Genomic DNA, 15865 nt, shown 5'->3' with positions numbered 1-15865 from the left:
GTATGCGAACTACCAACCATGCGTTACTCATCCTTACTTCCTCACTCATACTTTTGACTTAATTATATAGATAACAGAGTGCTGGTATTTCACTCCCGTTTACTTCTGCATCCTTGTAGGAAGACACTGCAGGACTGTTATAGGAGCAATGTAGTTTTCTTTTTATTGGTAGACTAGCTGATGTACCCGTGATTCGCTACGGAATTCTACATTGTATACAGTATTCTAGGTTAGGTAGTGTACAAGCTGTGAGCAAGATTGTATTAAATTGCGTATCACTTAACGTTACCCTAGAAACGCGACGGGGAAGTCGCCAAACGTCTTTTCTCATATGAAGACTGGGTTAGGGAATTTTCATTGTAAGGGTCACCCTTGCCTACCATCAGTCACAATGAGGTTGGGGAGTTTTCATTTTAATGACAGACACTCACTCTCCACCTGCCTTTTTACATCCTCAGAAAGACTGTCTCCCAACTGAAATGAACATAGGTCATTACAATGACGTCAGTATGAATGGCGCGATTAAAAGCAATGCTTTTAACTTATATGAAATACTGGATCAAATGAAAAACCACACATTTTCTCACTTTTAACGAACAGTACTACACTGCCGATCTAACAGCCCAAAGTTCCAGAGCTGGAATCACCAGCCGCAGAGAGCCGTGATCCGTGAACACACTTCGTTTTATCTTAGGCCGGGTTGGGGTGTCGAATAGTGGAGACTCCCAGGCAAAAACTATGCCCTCTTATTAATCTGATGGGTCGGAAAATCTCAGTTCACTACGCAGGCGGCGGAAAAATCTATCTGACTTGGAGACAATTTTTTCCTCCAAGCCAGAAGAGAAACCCCCACCTCACTGCTATTTTGGAATAAAACGAATGTAGAATTTAATAAAAGTGAAGAGGAAGAAGCTTTTCTTTAGAAACGACCCTTTTCAGGGTTGAATTTTGAGTGTGTACACTACTCATTCAGAACAGTGATGATCATCCGACTCAAGGCCGGCCGTGGTGGCGTGGCTATCGGCGTCAGACGGGATTTTACTGTTATTCAGCATTACTTTCACTTCCCTACTAATTTCTCTGAATATCTAATACTAGAAGTAATTACTCCTCAGAAAACCATTACGGTAGCTACTATCTACATACCGTCTAAACCTTTCATTCCCTCTGATTTTATTAAATACATAGACGCTAAATTTTATGAATATATTATAGTTGCAGATCTTAATGTTACTTCTTATACCCCTACTCAAATCCGAGTTCTCTAATTTATGTACGTCTGTCCGGGGCATGCCCTTCCACTTTCCTTTCCACACCCTCCCAGCCAATAATTCTACCCCTGATGCCCTCCTTCTTTCTCCCTCCCTTGCCACATCCATCACTATCCAGCAGCTCGTTTCTATAGGTAGCGATCACGCCCCAGCCCTTCTCACCTTTCCTGGTATTCTTCCCCGTCAGACCTTACCCCCTCCTCGCCCTCCTCCTACTCGTCGTTTCAATATAACTAATTGGAATGCTTATCGCACTACTCTCACTAACTTACTCAGTGATGCTGTACCGCCTACTAATATTCCCACTCTATTCGCCCTAATTTCTAAAATAGAGTGATCTATCCTTACCGCAGATTCTCTTCATATTCCTCGTCACTCCTACCACCCCTCCAAACCTCCTATACCCCCCAAAGCTCTCCGTTTATTGCAGCTAGCTCATGACTACTTTACTGCATATACTCGAACCAGGACCCTACTACGCTTCAACAACACCACCGAACTTTACGCCATGCGCGCTCATATATTAAAGCTATTAAACGTAAAATGTAGATGGACAAGTGTACTGAGCTAGCTGATTATCACGACCCTCGACGTTTTTGGGCGACTTTTCGACAACTAACTAAAACTACCAACCCTCTTCCTCGCTACCCTATTACACATCCCCCCAATCATCCACAAACTGACCAAGACAAGGCTAATCTTTTCGCTGACTATTATCAAACTGGGTTTTCCCCCTCCCACGCCCCTAATTTCCATCATCCTCACAAACCCATCATTGCTTACTCTGATCCTAACCTCCCTGAACTTCAACCTTCATTCCTTCATTTTTCTCAAGTTGATTATACTAATCCATTAAATGCTCCCATTACACCCAACGATATCCGGCTTTTCCTGAAACATCGGAAAAACACCTCCCCTGGCTCAGATACCATCTCATATCGTCGTATTCAAGAAGCCCCTCCTATTCTTTTTAATCTTCTTAGCATTATTTACACCTACATTCTCTATACTAGCGCGTACCCCGATCAATGGGGTAACGCCAATCTTCTTTTATTCCTAAAACCCCATAAACTCCCACCTGACATTCGGTCTTATCGCCCAATCTCCTTACTCCCTGTCCTCAGCAAGAAGGGATTCTGTGTAGGAGACTTTCCTCCTACCTCGACACTCTAGGTCTTATTCCATCCTCTCAAGCCGGTTTTCGATCCCATCATTCTACTCAAGATCACCTCTTTCACATCTCCTCTTCTCTCAATGCCTATCTTCGCCCCCGTAAAACTTCCGCTTTAGTTTGTCTCGATGTGAATAAGGCTTTTGATTCAGTCTGGCATGCTGGGTTGCTTTTTAAGTTATGCCATCTTCCCATTCTTATCACCATCATTCGATTTATTTTCAACTATCTTCAACATCGATCAGCACAGATTCTCATCCGTGGTACCCGTTCTTATTCCTTTCGTATGACTGCGGACGTAGCCCAAGGTTCCCCCTTTCATATATTTTATATACTTATGATATCCCACATTCCGACCCCCCTTTAAGACTATCAATATGCCGATGATTTGGCTATCCTTGCACTTACACCTACTGTTACTCTTACCCGTTATTTACAGACCTACCTCTCCCTTCTTGAATCCTGGTTCGACGCCTGGCATATTGCTGTTAATCCCACCAAGACCCAATTTATTGTGTTTCGGAAAAAATCCCGCCTCACTAGACCCCGTCACCGAGTTCTTTTAACGTTGTATAATACTCCACTAACAGAAACTAATACCCTAATCTACCTTGGTATTCAATTCCAGGACAACCTTCATTGGAAACATCATTTAACACAAGTCTACAAACGTGCCCTTCAACGCTTCCGAGCCCTACGTATTCTTACTGGTAAAACGTGGGGCCTCCGTCCTTCCCAAATCATCACAGTTTATAAATCCTTTATCCGACCTGTCGTAACATGCAGTTCATTGACCTGGCTCACAGCTGACAGACAGCAATACGTGACCCTGCTTAAACTTGACAGACATGCTATGCGTATTGCATACCATCTCCCCTTTGACACCCCTTCTGCTGACTTCCAACCTCTTTATTCTTTCCCCAACATCCTTACTCATGTCCATGATCTTCGTCTCAAATACTTACAATCTGCCCTAGCCATCAATCATTCTGCGATTAAAGAAGCCCTCAACCTTTCTCCTCTTGCCACCGCTATCCTTAATAATGACCGCTCTTCCTGCTATCTCTTACCTTTTCCCCACCCCTATCACGTAACTTCCCCCTCTGTCCCACTGCCTCTTTATTCTCACTTTTCTTTTACAGGATATTATGATGCTCCTCGCGGCAGTGGTACCGGCCTCCAATATCTGTGTCTGAGTGCTTTACGACACTACCAGTGTCATCTCTATCCGTGTTCATTTTCCATCATTCTGTGTTTTTCGCGTCCTCATTGTTCCACTAGTGTTCGTTCATTTTCTTCTGCTTCCACCATAGTGTTTTTCGTATCGTACGTCAAGCTGAACTGAAGACATTTCTCTCTCAGTACGATGTGTTGTGTGTTTATATTTTGTGTGCCAACCGAAATCATGAAAAATAGACTGACATGGAAGAAATCTCATACTATTTCCTTGTTATATACTTGTGTATGTTTTACATTTTCTCTGTTTCAATCTGTATTTGACTGTGTTTTGTTTTCAGTATGTACGAGACATACTTCTATGTATGTGTTCCAAAATTCTACTTTTCTGTACTCACTCACCGGCCAGAGCTACATGTTTAGCTGGTGGCCCGCCTGCCCCTTACCGGGCAGGAATGAAATAACTATTTGAACAGAATAGAAACAGTGCGTCAGAGTAGGGATCGAATAGCTGGAATGCTATGATGAACCAGTCTGTAACGTACCGGCAGTATCAGAAAATATATGAACCAGAGGAATGGCATGCTAGAGAAGAAAGTTTGCTAACTCCCTAGCTATTTTCCGCCAATATTCAGCCAGGCTGTTATACTCGTTACGCAGCAGTAATCCCATCTATTTGAGTTGAGCAGCAGGATAAGAGACAAAGAACATCACCACAAAGAATGACCAGTGTTATGTTATTGTTGATTATTGTTATGCACTTTCAATATTGTAGGCCTCCACATTTAGTTTTCCTCCGACTCTGAAATATCACTCTTATCATAGTCAGTACGGTAAAACTGAATAAAACATAAATGATCGGAAATTGTATTCTCTATAACTTTTGTTATGTAGTACTTTTCGGTAGGACCAATAACATGGATATTTAAAAATTCAATTTTAAGCGCCTTCCCCTAAACTACAATTTCATCCAGGGTGAATAAAATTGTTTATAACTTGGATTGTAGTTTCTTATTCCCCGATTCCATATACCGATTTTCATTGAATACTGTTAACCCATTTTCTCGTGGTTCAGCGTTGATGAGGACTTGGCAACAAAAATACGAATTCATGAATATCTGTGTTACCGGTATCGAAGCCGGTACGGTAACAATGTATGACATAAATGCTCGGAAATTTAATTATATTTAACTTTCTTTATGCAGTATTTATCGATAGGACCACTAATAAAATAAATATTTGAGAATTAAATTTTAGGCCTTCCCCTAAACTACCATTTCACTCAGCGTGAGTAAAATGATTTATAGGCTAGATTGTAGTGGCTCATCCCCCGACTTTACATACCAATTTTCATTAAATTCTCTTCAGCCATTTTCTAGTGATGCGTGTACAGACAGACAGACAGACAGACAGACAGACAGACAGACAGACAGACAGACATTACAGAAAAGTAAAAAGTGCATTTCCTTGTTACTATGGACATGACCGATACAGAAATACCATTCTTTTCAAATTCTGAGCAATGTACAGACAAAACTCTTATAATTTATATATATATAGATCTGTTAAAATGAAATACAATCTTTCAGGTTTAGTGTTCTCTTTTCTTGGTTGGAATCGAACCCGTGATCCCGAGGAAGCTATTTAACCAGTGAACGATGGGTACGACTGCTGTAAAATTCAACACTTTTATTTAATATTATTAATAATAATAATAATAATAATAATAATAATAATAATAATAATAATAATAATAATAATAATGGTGTATAGGCTTGGTGGCCACCTAGTGGCGAAGACGTCATAAACATCCAGTCCCCAAGCGAGGGAAAATAACAGTTTGAGGGGGTTGATTCTGAAAATTGAACCTGGGCCATCGAAGCAAAGGCAAGCGTTCTATCCATTTAGCCACAAAGTCGGACTTAAATTTGCTAAACCTTGGCTACCATCTCCACTAATCAGGGGTTGAGCATTGGCAGAAGCAGAGGCCAGGGCAGTAGCTTGTGAAGCAGCCTTGACAACACAGCAGGCTTCTCCATTGGCTATTGGCTGTAGCTCAAAACGCTGAAGGCTTGACGTTCATTAAACCAAGCAATGAAAAGGGGGTAACCTAAGTCTAGTGGTAGCCCACGTCTTGATCCCAGCATACGCCACTGGTGCAGAGTTTTCTGGTTGACGCTGCAGTCTGCCTGCAACTGAGGTAGTCGCATGACGTCATAACAATAACATCACACTGACTGTCATTAATATCATTTGGGATTTGCTGTCACTCATCTTTGCTAGATGGTACTACTGTCAACATTTACCGTAAATGTTGTTACCCTGAATCACGACTGAAAGGTGAAGAAATATCTTGTATCTAATTGGGAAGCACTTCCTGAAGTGATTTTGAAGATACATTTTCAGCTATTGTAGAAATAAAAAACCGTTAATTACAGTGCAGTATTTGTAATTAGATTCTGGATTAAGGTGTGTAGTTGTTGTTACTACTGTTAAAAATGAATATACAGGTACTTGCGATTTAAAATTCAGTTCAAGAATATGAGCAATCTTGCTACAGTAAACAGCATCAACCATTGTAATATGCTACTTAGGTTCCAAAATGGGTAAAAAAAAAAAGTAAATAAATGCAATGTAAATTTTAATCTTATACCAGTTGTATAGTATTATTTGAAGTAATTCCACATACTGTACATGAGTTGACTATGTTTGCAAGTACAGGAGATATTATAAGTAGAATTTTGTAAACAATATAAATTTATTAAGGATGAGCTGTGTGTTTAATAGAAAAAATTGTTAGCATAAATTGTATAAAATTTGTATTCTAGGAAAATTTTCTTCTTCTCTTGTTAATTTAAAATTTAGTGCTTGACGATAATGTATTTTAGTGTACCATTTGCCACCGAGGTAGACACCTCATTTGCAAATAAAGAGATTTTGATTTTGAATATGGAGATTGATCTAATGACTTTTATTTCCAGATGTTGACGCCTAATCACAGGTGGGGACGTGTGGGTCATCTACCAGGTGCCATCTTGATTAACACCGGAGAGCTTCTGGCTTCCTGGACTGGTGGCAAATACCCTGCACTGGTAAATACAACCATTTCCAACAGTCCTCTCCTTGAAAGATTTAAAAAAAAAAAAAAAAAAAAAAAAAAAAATTCAAGGTTTTGCATTCTGCAAAGTAAATAAGGTGTTAACATATCAGCCTATAGTTAATAAAATAATTTTGGCTCTTTTGTCAGTGAACATGTGATTGTTTTAAAATTAATTTGACAGATAGTTAAGTTAAAAAATTGCTAGGCAGAAGTCAAACACAAAACTAATTACATCATCTGAATCGGTCATTTGAGAAACCTCAAAGAGTAACTTCTATTAAACAGATAATTAAAAAAAATGTCTGCACATCAGATAAAATCTGCAGTTAATAATGAACAAACATTTCCCACTTTCAACTCTGTCCTGCCTCATAGTACAATAGTACAATAATACAATCTTTTCTTTCTTCTTCCTGACTTTTTCACAATTACCTATGTATGGATCTGTCCTGGTCAACACTTGATCTGAGCCTTCAGTGTTCCTTTCCATTACTGATATTGTCCTACTGGGTTCCTCTTCTCCTTTTGTGTTTGTCCAGTATTCCTAGTCTTTTACCTCCTGTATTCATTTCAGTATTACTTTTTCCTCTTCCTTTTTCCTGTGTTTATCTGGCTTTCTTCTTATCCTACACATTCCACATCATGACTGAAGATCTATTAAAATGGCCTCTCAGTGAGCATTGAAGTCTGTCCTCCAGATGAAAGTGGGAAGGAGAAACAAGCTCGTCAGGGGATGAGAACAAATAAATGTAGAGGAACTGGTACCTGAGCCTATCTATCCTAAGTTGGCAATTTTATTAAGCTGTGAAGATTGTCTTTATCCTTTCTTGTCGTTATCTTTGTCCTTGTCACCTTTTGTATTGCTCTCCTCTCTGATGCTGACCTGTCATTGTGTTTATCCTATTAAGTGTTGCTTTTCATGTTCATCTTCCTCTCTCTGACTTGATTTGAAACTTGTGTGTTCTTTTTCTTTACTTAGAGTAATTTTTACAGACTTACTGAAAAAAATACAGTTTGCTCCTACTTATTAATCACTAAGGCTTGTATTTCTGTGATAATGTATGTTTATCTTGGTCTCTCTTTACAAACTTATGTTAAGGGGAATGGGAAAGCCCTATCTTAACAATGTTAATTTGGCAGAAAAGATATTCCAGTATCGCAGGAACTATGAAGGTTTAAGTTTTGAAATTTTTAGGGCTGATAATTACAACCTTCCCTAGGTAGGTACTGAACTAGAATAAAGTGGATTGAGTGAACAGCTGTAGATTCATTCATTTTCCTTTAATGTTCCAAAATTTAGCAAAAAAGTCATAAAAATACTCTAAGTAAGAAACCAATCAAGGGAAATACATGTTTCTAGTTCAGTAGCTGTATTTAGGCATAAAATAATTCCCTGATAAAAAAAAAATGATCACCTTAGCTTGTATACTTCATGAGATAATGGGTATATTTTCAGAAAATGAGTTCAAAATAAGACACAATGTTCACTTACACATTTACCCATGTCAGCACCTAAAAACAGCCTGGTCCATAGTCAACATTATCTGAGCGTTTGTTATAACAGCGCTTGTAACTTTTTCACACATAGTTCTGGAACAGATTAGTGAAAACCACAGCCTTCCTTCTAAATCAAACAATTACAGAAATAGGTAGCTTCAAAGAGAATCATGTCCAAAGTTGTAAAATTTCTCACTTGTGCATAAATATTCTAAAATATTTTTGAAAAATGTTTACAGGTAGCATATCATAATAATACACCATTTCATTCAGCAGAGTCCAAATAATTTTTGAGACTACATTTGGAAAAAGTCATTTAAAATAATGTTTTCCTACTCCCATTAAACACATTTCTAGCTTTTGTGAATATGATGACATGGTTTTTATTGGTCATAAAAATACATATTTTTCTATATACTTTTTCATAAAGTCATATTGAACTAAAAAAAAAAAAGACATTAAAACATATTTTTGGTTACATTATAATAGTTTTAGCCATTCTCCAAGTACCTATTATTAACATAGTTTGTGCAGATAATACCAAGCAATTTTGTTTGTGTTTGGTTAGCTTGGATTTCCTTTTCCTAGAAATATTTTGTAATTAAATGAAGTTTGAATTTCATGGGTTTCATGAGTAGTAAGCTGTCAAAATAGAAAGGACAAAAATAATGTTAGGAGTGTTTGGCCAATTTGCTGCTGGCAGGCAAATTTTGGGTAGTATTTATTTTTACATCATATTTCCAAGTTTTTATGTCATGTTTTAAAGTTTTTAGGGCATAAAGTACATACACATTTTCAGAGATTTTAGGTTTTAGAAATCGAATTCCCAGTAATCATTATTGTATTGCTATTTGTGGATTAATTCCTGTTGTTTTGCAGCGTCACAGAGTGGTTGTTCCTGAACAACCCATGACCCGCTGCCGTGGTCGACACTGCGTTGCCTTCTTTGTGCATCCTGACAATGATACACCAATAGAGCCAATCAAGAGTCCTGTTCTGGCTGAGCAGCCAGTGGCAACAAAACAACCTGCACCTCTGACTACAAGCAAACCTGCATCAAAACACGGCACCATCTACACTGCGTACCAACATCTACAGATGCGTTTCAGAGAGACATATGCCTGACAGTTAGAAAAAAGGTCTTCCAAGACCGCAAGTGAATCTAAGAAAACCTAGATAAATTACTCACATTACTTACAATGTGGAATTATTTCAAATTTTCAAGAGGCAGTTCTTTGATAGGAACTGCTAATAAGTTTCACAAGAGGCAGTTCATTTAGTGGAGACACCTGAACTTTCAATGAAAGTAGTCACACTTCCAATATTATGTCATTATGTATTCTAAGGAGGAGTTTATAAGTTATTATTCACCATTTCACTCTTGACTTCTTTACACATACCGTATACAGTATGTTTGTGAGTTCCTTGCCCAAGCAGGGGAAGTGCAGTATCCTGAACTGAATGTAACTAACTGAGAAACAGCTCAAAAGACATTGTTAGCAGGATATTAGTTTGGATTTGTAAACATTCAATTTGAAATAAATGTTGTGTTAATGAGTAATACAGGATGAATTATAATTAAGTTTACTCAGTATTGCACTAACATTTTGATTATCAGGAATTAAAATAAAACTGCAAGTTTTGTTCAAGTTGTCAATCACTACTTTTAGTGTTCATCTGATATTACTTAGTGACAGTCTGTTTTGATTTTAGCAAAATTCTTCATTCTCATTTTCTCATGTAATTTTAATTACAAACTTCCAGATGGATTTAATCATAGGTTTTATTGAAAATATTACATATTTGATTATTGCTAAAGACAAAAAAAGTCATTTGGAATTAGATCACATCTATGAGCAAAACAATCTGTTGTCCACCTTTGAATAATACCCTCTTGCATAACTATCTCATTCAGAAAGTTTCCGTCTCTCAACCCTGAAGTTTAAAGGAAATTTTAAGCAACATCTTATAGTCAGAATATTAATTGTTAAAAGCAGAACTGTACTGCAGTTCTGGCAATATTCCAAAATTACCAGTATTCTAAATATTTTCCTGATACAACAGTTCCTACAAAGAAATACGTTTCAAGTGCTGATAGTTTCATGTACAGTAAGCCCTAGTATATTCAGCTTTACCTCCAACTTAATATTCAAGCACAGATTAACCATCCATAAAACTTTTTCAAAGACATCTCAATGCATTTCACTTTGCAATGTGTACATCTCTCAAAAATCTATCCATCTAGTCACAGTTATCCTCATGAGGAGCAGGTCATTTTGGGGGTATAGGTACTCATATTTTGAGGGTTTAAAAAATACATGATCATAATTATTTCTTTTTCAAATTTCAAACTCTGCAGATAATATCCTTCTTGATTTAAGTGAATTTTCTATTATAGATGATATAAACCCAACTAAATCATGATTTACCTACATTAACAAGGATTCATGATTTTTAGTAAAATGACTAACGGACCACTCCACATAGAAAATTTAGGTTAGAACTGAAAATAAGATATTTAGCAGAACAAATGAAATCAATAGATTGTCAAATATGTCATAATAACAAACAAAAATCCCATGATGCTACAGCCCTTGGCCTACCAAGCAACCACTGCTGGCCCGAAGGCCTTCAAATTACGAGGTGATGCCTATGAGCATGGAATATTTATATTATATAATTAATGTGTATGTATGTTCAGTCCTCAGCCCTAAGGCTGGTTGGATCCCCAACAACTCCACCATTAGCTGTCATAGATGGCCTAGGCATCACTGAAAAGGCATACTAGGGAAATGAGAAGTGAGATCATTTCCTGTTCCTTTCCTCACTGAGCCAGAAGTTGCTATTACATATCAGTCTGCTAAGACCACAGATATACATGCATCAACAGACCCTATGAACAACATTTTCACACCATTCTTAGCAGGGACTGGCTGCATAAGGAATGGCATTACTAGCATAGCTCATACCTCAATCACTTTCACATTGTCAAGGCCAAGGACAAGACTGAGACAGTTCAATGAAAGTAACAAAAATTGCTCTAACCCATACCAGAAAACATAGTGCACTGTAAACACTAGGTCTCGCCACCAAAGGCACATAATTAATGTATAAAAGTCGAAATCTGATAGACTGCGAGGCATATTTAAAGAAAAGTACAGAGAACAGAAACTTAATAGAACCAAACAACATTAGAAAATATTAAGTGTTGGGCAAAAAGGTATGAGTGACTCAGGAGTTGGATCTCTAAGTTGTCTTTCAGGTTCTGAGCAAGTAGTCCTGGGATAGGGTAGGTGCCCATAATACCGGAAAACTGGGATTGTCCCAGTTCTTCAGCCTTCTTCCCGGTGCCCCAAAAAGTGCTGCTTTGGGACGCAGAATTGTTCCGGTGTTTTGCTAAAGGGGACACTTTTATACTGCATGCACTGCTAGCGTAATTTATTACTTTCACAAATGTCTCTTTTGTCCATTGTTAAGCTGCAAGTGCAGTCAAAGTGCATCATTGGTGTTTGTTAATATACAGTTTTTGTTTAGTTCATTTTGAATTCAAGATTTGGACAAGTATACTGTGTGGCATTGTTTAATTAAAATTCTTTTTCTTGACCCTTCAGGTTTGAATACATCAAGTTCTATTGTATTATAAAACTCCAGTTCATATACTGAAATAAATATGTAGAATTTACAGAAATAAAGTTGTTTTGTGAGCAAGGTTGCTTAATAAGTAAGGCATTAGTTTTCCAACAAAAATGAGGTTTTAACTCCAGCTAATAATGGGGATTGAAAACTATTCCCCACTTCTCAGGGAGCTCTTCGCTGTCTAAATGAGTAAGACAGGTATTTTCTCAATCTTTCACCAGCAAAGATATGCAGTCCTACACTCTGCAACCCTCATTGGTCATTAAGTTAAAAGGAACACCACATCTTAGTTTTAACCCAACATTATTGAGTGGTGGATGTCATAACATGTATTCTTCTTCTTCTCCTTCTTCTTCTGGTGCTGTGTCCTTGCAGAAGGTCGGTAACCATCATGGAGTAATTTCACCCATTTTATGTTTCCTGTATCAAATTTGCTGCATTGTGGATGTTGAACCATTGTCGGAGGTTTTGCGTCCAAGATAATTTTCTCCACACACATCCACATTTCCCCTCTACCTTGTCTTCAATGATCAGTTATACATACATGCATTATAGAATGTTCTAAAATTTTAATTTGTTTTTTTATTCTCAATAATTTCAGCTTTTTCACCTTGTCAATATGTACAGAGTACACATTCTTAAAAAAATTACTCTGTCTTCCAATGATGGTACAGTATTCAGAATATATGGCATCCTTTTATTCAACCTAAAAACTAGTTCTAGGTTCTCTAGATTACCTACTAAATAAAATACCTGGGATATATTAAGAATAAATAGAGCTTCGATGCATAATTTCTATTATAAAGTTCTCAGCTGATCAGCGAATGTCCAGCCATAGGGAAGATACGTTACCCAGATCCATCTCTGATGAGATGTATAATTTAAAGTGTACTATGTCTTCTGTTAGTACTAGAAAGTTTGTCAATATCTGTGATCTGTCTCAGACTTATCTTTGAAAATATGGAATGTCAGAGATATGGGTGACACTAATAATACAACTATGGATACCACAAAGCAGATGCAAGTGGGTGCACTTCCACTCACCTGACTCTATGAAAAATATGGGTTGAACTGGAAAAATCTGTAAGTAAAATACGTTGTATAATATAGAATGCAATTTATTCAATATAACACAAATTCAATGTATCAGTTAATACTAATGGATCTATACATCAGAACTTCCGGCCCATCGTTATCAATGCAATAAATTCAGTGCATAAATGCATAGCCCTTGTTACTTCATAAAATCAATCCATGGGCCTGTTTTCAATTCAGATTATCAATAAATAAATATTGCAGAAATTACCTGCAATTAACTGAAGTAAAAAGCACATTTTAGGTGATAAAATTACCTTATTCTGACTGAGTCTACAATATTTCCCAGACCCTTCACTTTCTGCTCCTTTTCAGACTGCCCAGAACTGCACCCCCAAGCAAGTAACTCTGCTGGTACCTATGAATGCTGTCAGTTCCTGTGTTGAATGCTGTGAAGGTATCACATGTTTAATTGCTGTATACATTTCCGTGAACTTGGCAAGACTAATGTGCTGTGGCAACTTCTGGTTTGGTACAGAAAGTAACTTGCTCCTCATTTCCTTAGAGCTGAGGACCCAATATACTAAACAGTACACTTCAGTGTTTTGTTGAATAGATGATTATGTTTTTAAAATAAAATAAAAATAGGAACTGACTATTCATTTTGTCATTGTTACTGATCACTACAATTATGAAACTAAAGCTGACATCAAGATTGTAGCAGAATTATGCCTATCACTTCATTCATGATGCTTTTGAGGTTCTAAGATGGAAATACATTTTCCTGACATAGAAAGTGGTCTCACATAAATTTCTATAATCATCATCATTTTACAGTTCCAGTTTCCCGGGTACTGTTGGCGAGCCTCTTCCATTCTGTCTTACTGAGGTACGTTCTGTTGTTAATGACGTCCTCCAGTGTCCTTCCCCGATCTGCAATGTCCATCTTTACGATATCCATCCAGTGGGTTCTTGGTCTTCCCACCATCCGGTTCCCTGCCGCATGTCTCTCCAAGTTAACATATGCTGTCCTTGTTGGCTCCATCCTCATTAAATGCCCAAACCACCCCACTCTGGATATGCTGACCCGATCTAACAATGATGTAACAATCCCAGCTTCCTTCCTAACCACGTCATTCCTTAACTTGTCCAGTTTGGTTTTTTGAATTGTGGGCCTAAGGAACATCATCTCGGATGCCTGCATCCTTGACGAATCTTTCTTGGTGAGGGTGCAGGTTTCAATAGCGTAGGTTAAGATTTGTATGAAGTACTGATTGAACATAACCAGCTTTGATTTTGTTGGTACTTTGGGATCCCAGGAGTGTGTTCGTACTTGCTGGTAAAAGTGAGAGCTCTTCTGCACTCTATTTTCCACCTCCTTGGTGTGTGATTATTGTATCTCGAATATTACACTGCTGAGATATAAAGCTTTCCACACTTTCTAGTGGATGGTTTCCCTAGCATGATGTTCGCTGGTCATCCCTCTCCGTTCATTGCCATCACTACCGTTTTGAGTTCACTTATCTTGAGATTGAACTCCTGGAACTTAACCTTCCATTCATTGAGTCTCGACTGTACTTGTTCCTCAGGTTCTCCCCAGATCATAACATCATCAGCGAAGGCCATTGCATTTAGTTCACCAGAGGTTTTCTTGATGTTCTTCATTATGACATCCATGATGGTGATAAACAATAATGGGGATAATGCACTGCCTTGCTGGACTTCACTTTCAGTCTTGAACCAAGATGAATGTCCATCACCCAATCGCATACAGTTGGTACAGTTCTCATACAGCATCTGAACTTTCCCCACCAGTCCCTCTGGCACATTCCTCTTTCTCAGGCATTCCCATATCTTTTCTCTTGCAATGCTGTCATATGCCTTCTCAGTGTCAAGAAAAACCATAAACAGATTTTTGCATTTTTGCCAATATTTTTCCATTAACATATGGGCACTGAAGATTAGGTATGTTGTAGACCTGTTAGGCCTGAAGCCATACTGTTCTTCTTCAAACTGTGGCTCTAAGATTACTCACAATCTGCTCTCTAAGATTTTCTCAAGAATCTTAAGCCCATGGGAAAACAGTGTTATTCCCCAGTAGTTGGAGCATTTTCAGCTATTTCCTTTCTTAAACAGGGGGATAATGACACCATTGCTCCAATCAGTAGGTACCTTGCCATCTTTCCAAACTGCACTGAGCACTCTATGTAGCCACAGTAAACCCTGGACTCCTACTGCTTTAATCATGTCCATGCTGACTTCATCGATTCCTGGGGATTTCCCTTGTGGCATCTTCTTCAGGGCTGCTTCTGTTTCTGCCCATGTAATGGGAGGTTCCTCTGTGCAGGTTTCAACAGCCGGTTCTTTTGTTCTCTGATCTACTTCTGTCCTGTTCAATAGGTTCAAAATGATTCCTCAGAATCTCTCTGATGTCCTCGTCTTTCCTAGCCAGGTTTCCATTAGGATCCTCAGTTTCTGATTGGGGGATATTTTTGCATCATGGAAGAAAATGTTGATCCTCATTTTTTTTCTGTAGTAAGTGGGAAAGAATAGTCAAAGAGAGAATTGGTGTGCCTACAAAATGAAATAATGAGAGCTGAAAACCTCTGCAACTGCACCAGTTATATTAATAAGAGTGGAAAAAGTTTAGAAATTCAGACTACAGGAGGATATGGACATAAAGATGGAAGATATATGCTCAAGGTGCGAAATTCCAAAAATAATTTCTAGCTGCTGTAATTAGGCGAACACACTGCATTATTTCAGAATAAGCGATGAAAACTATTTACTGTAATACATTTGTCATAAAACATCTTTCACCCCTTGCAAAACTACAAGGACTAAACTAGTCAAAATAATGTTATAATAGCCTAATTTAATGTACAGTACCATATTTTGGAACCATTTATTCAATGTTCAGTCCCAAATTGAATCTATCAACTTTAACTGTTAATAATATAATTATACTATTATATTCAC

General features: G+C 37.8%; 1 protein-coding gene across 1 annotated transcript in view; it reads left to right on the top strand.

The window, feature by feature from the left end:
* The window catches only part of LOC136857206 (uncharacterized), a 312308-nt gene extending 302530 nt beyond the window's left edge, over positions 1 to 9778 (top strand). Inside the window, exons 6-7 of the mRNA XM_067135668.2 lie at positions 6600 to 6710; positions 9095 to 9778. Coding sequence (XP_066991769.2) covers positions 6600 to 6710; positions 9095 to 9340 — 357 coding nt within the window. The 3' untranslated portion in view covers positions 9341 to 9778. The remainder of the gene's footprint in view (positions 1 to 6599; positions 6711 to 9094) is intronic.
* Positions 9779 to 15865: the final 6087 nt, after the last annotated feature.

This window comes from Anabrus simplex, chromosome 1, assembly GCF_040414725.1.
Source record: "Anabrus simplex isolate iqAnaSimp1 chromosome 1, ASM4041472v1, whole genome shotgun sequence".
Classification (NCBI taxonomy): domain Eukaryota; kingdom Metazoa; phylum Arthropoda; class Insecta; order Orthoptera; family Tettigoniidae; genus Anabrus; species Anabrus simplex.
This window is presented reverse-complemented; position numbering and strand designations above follow the sequence as displayed.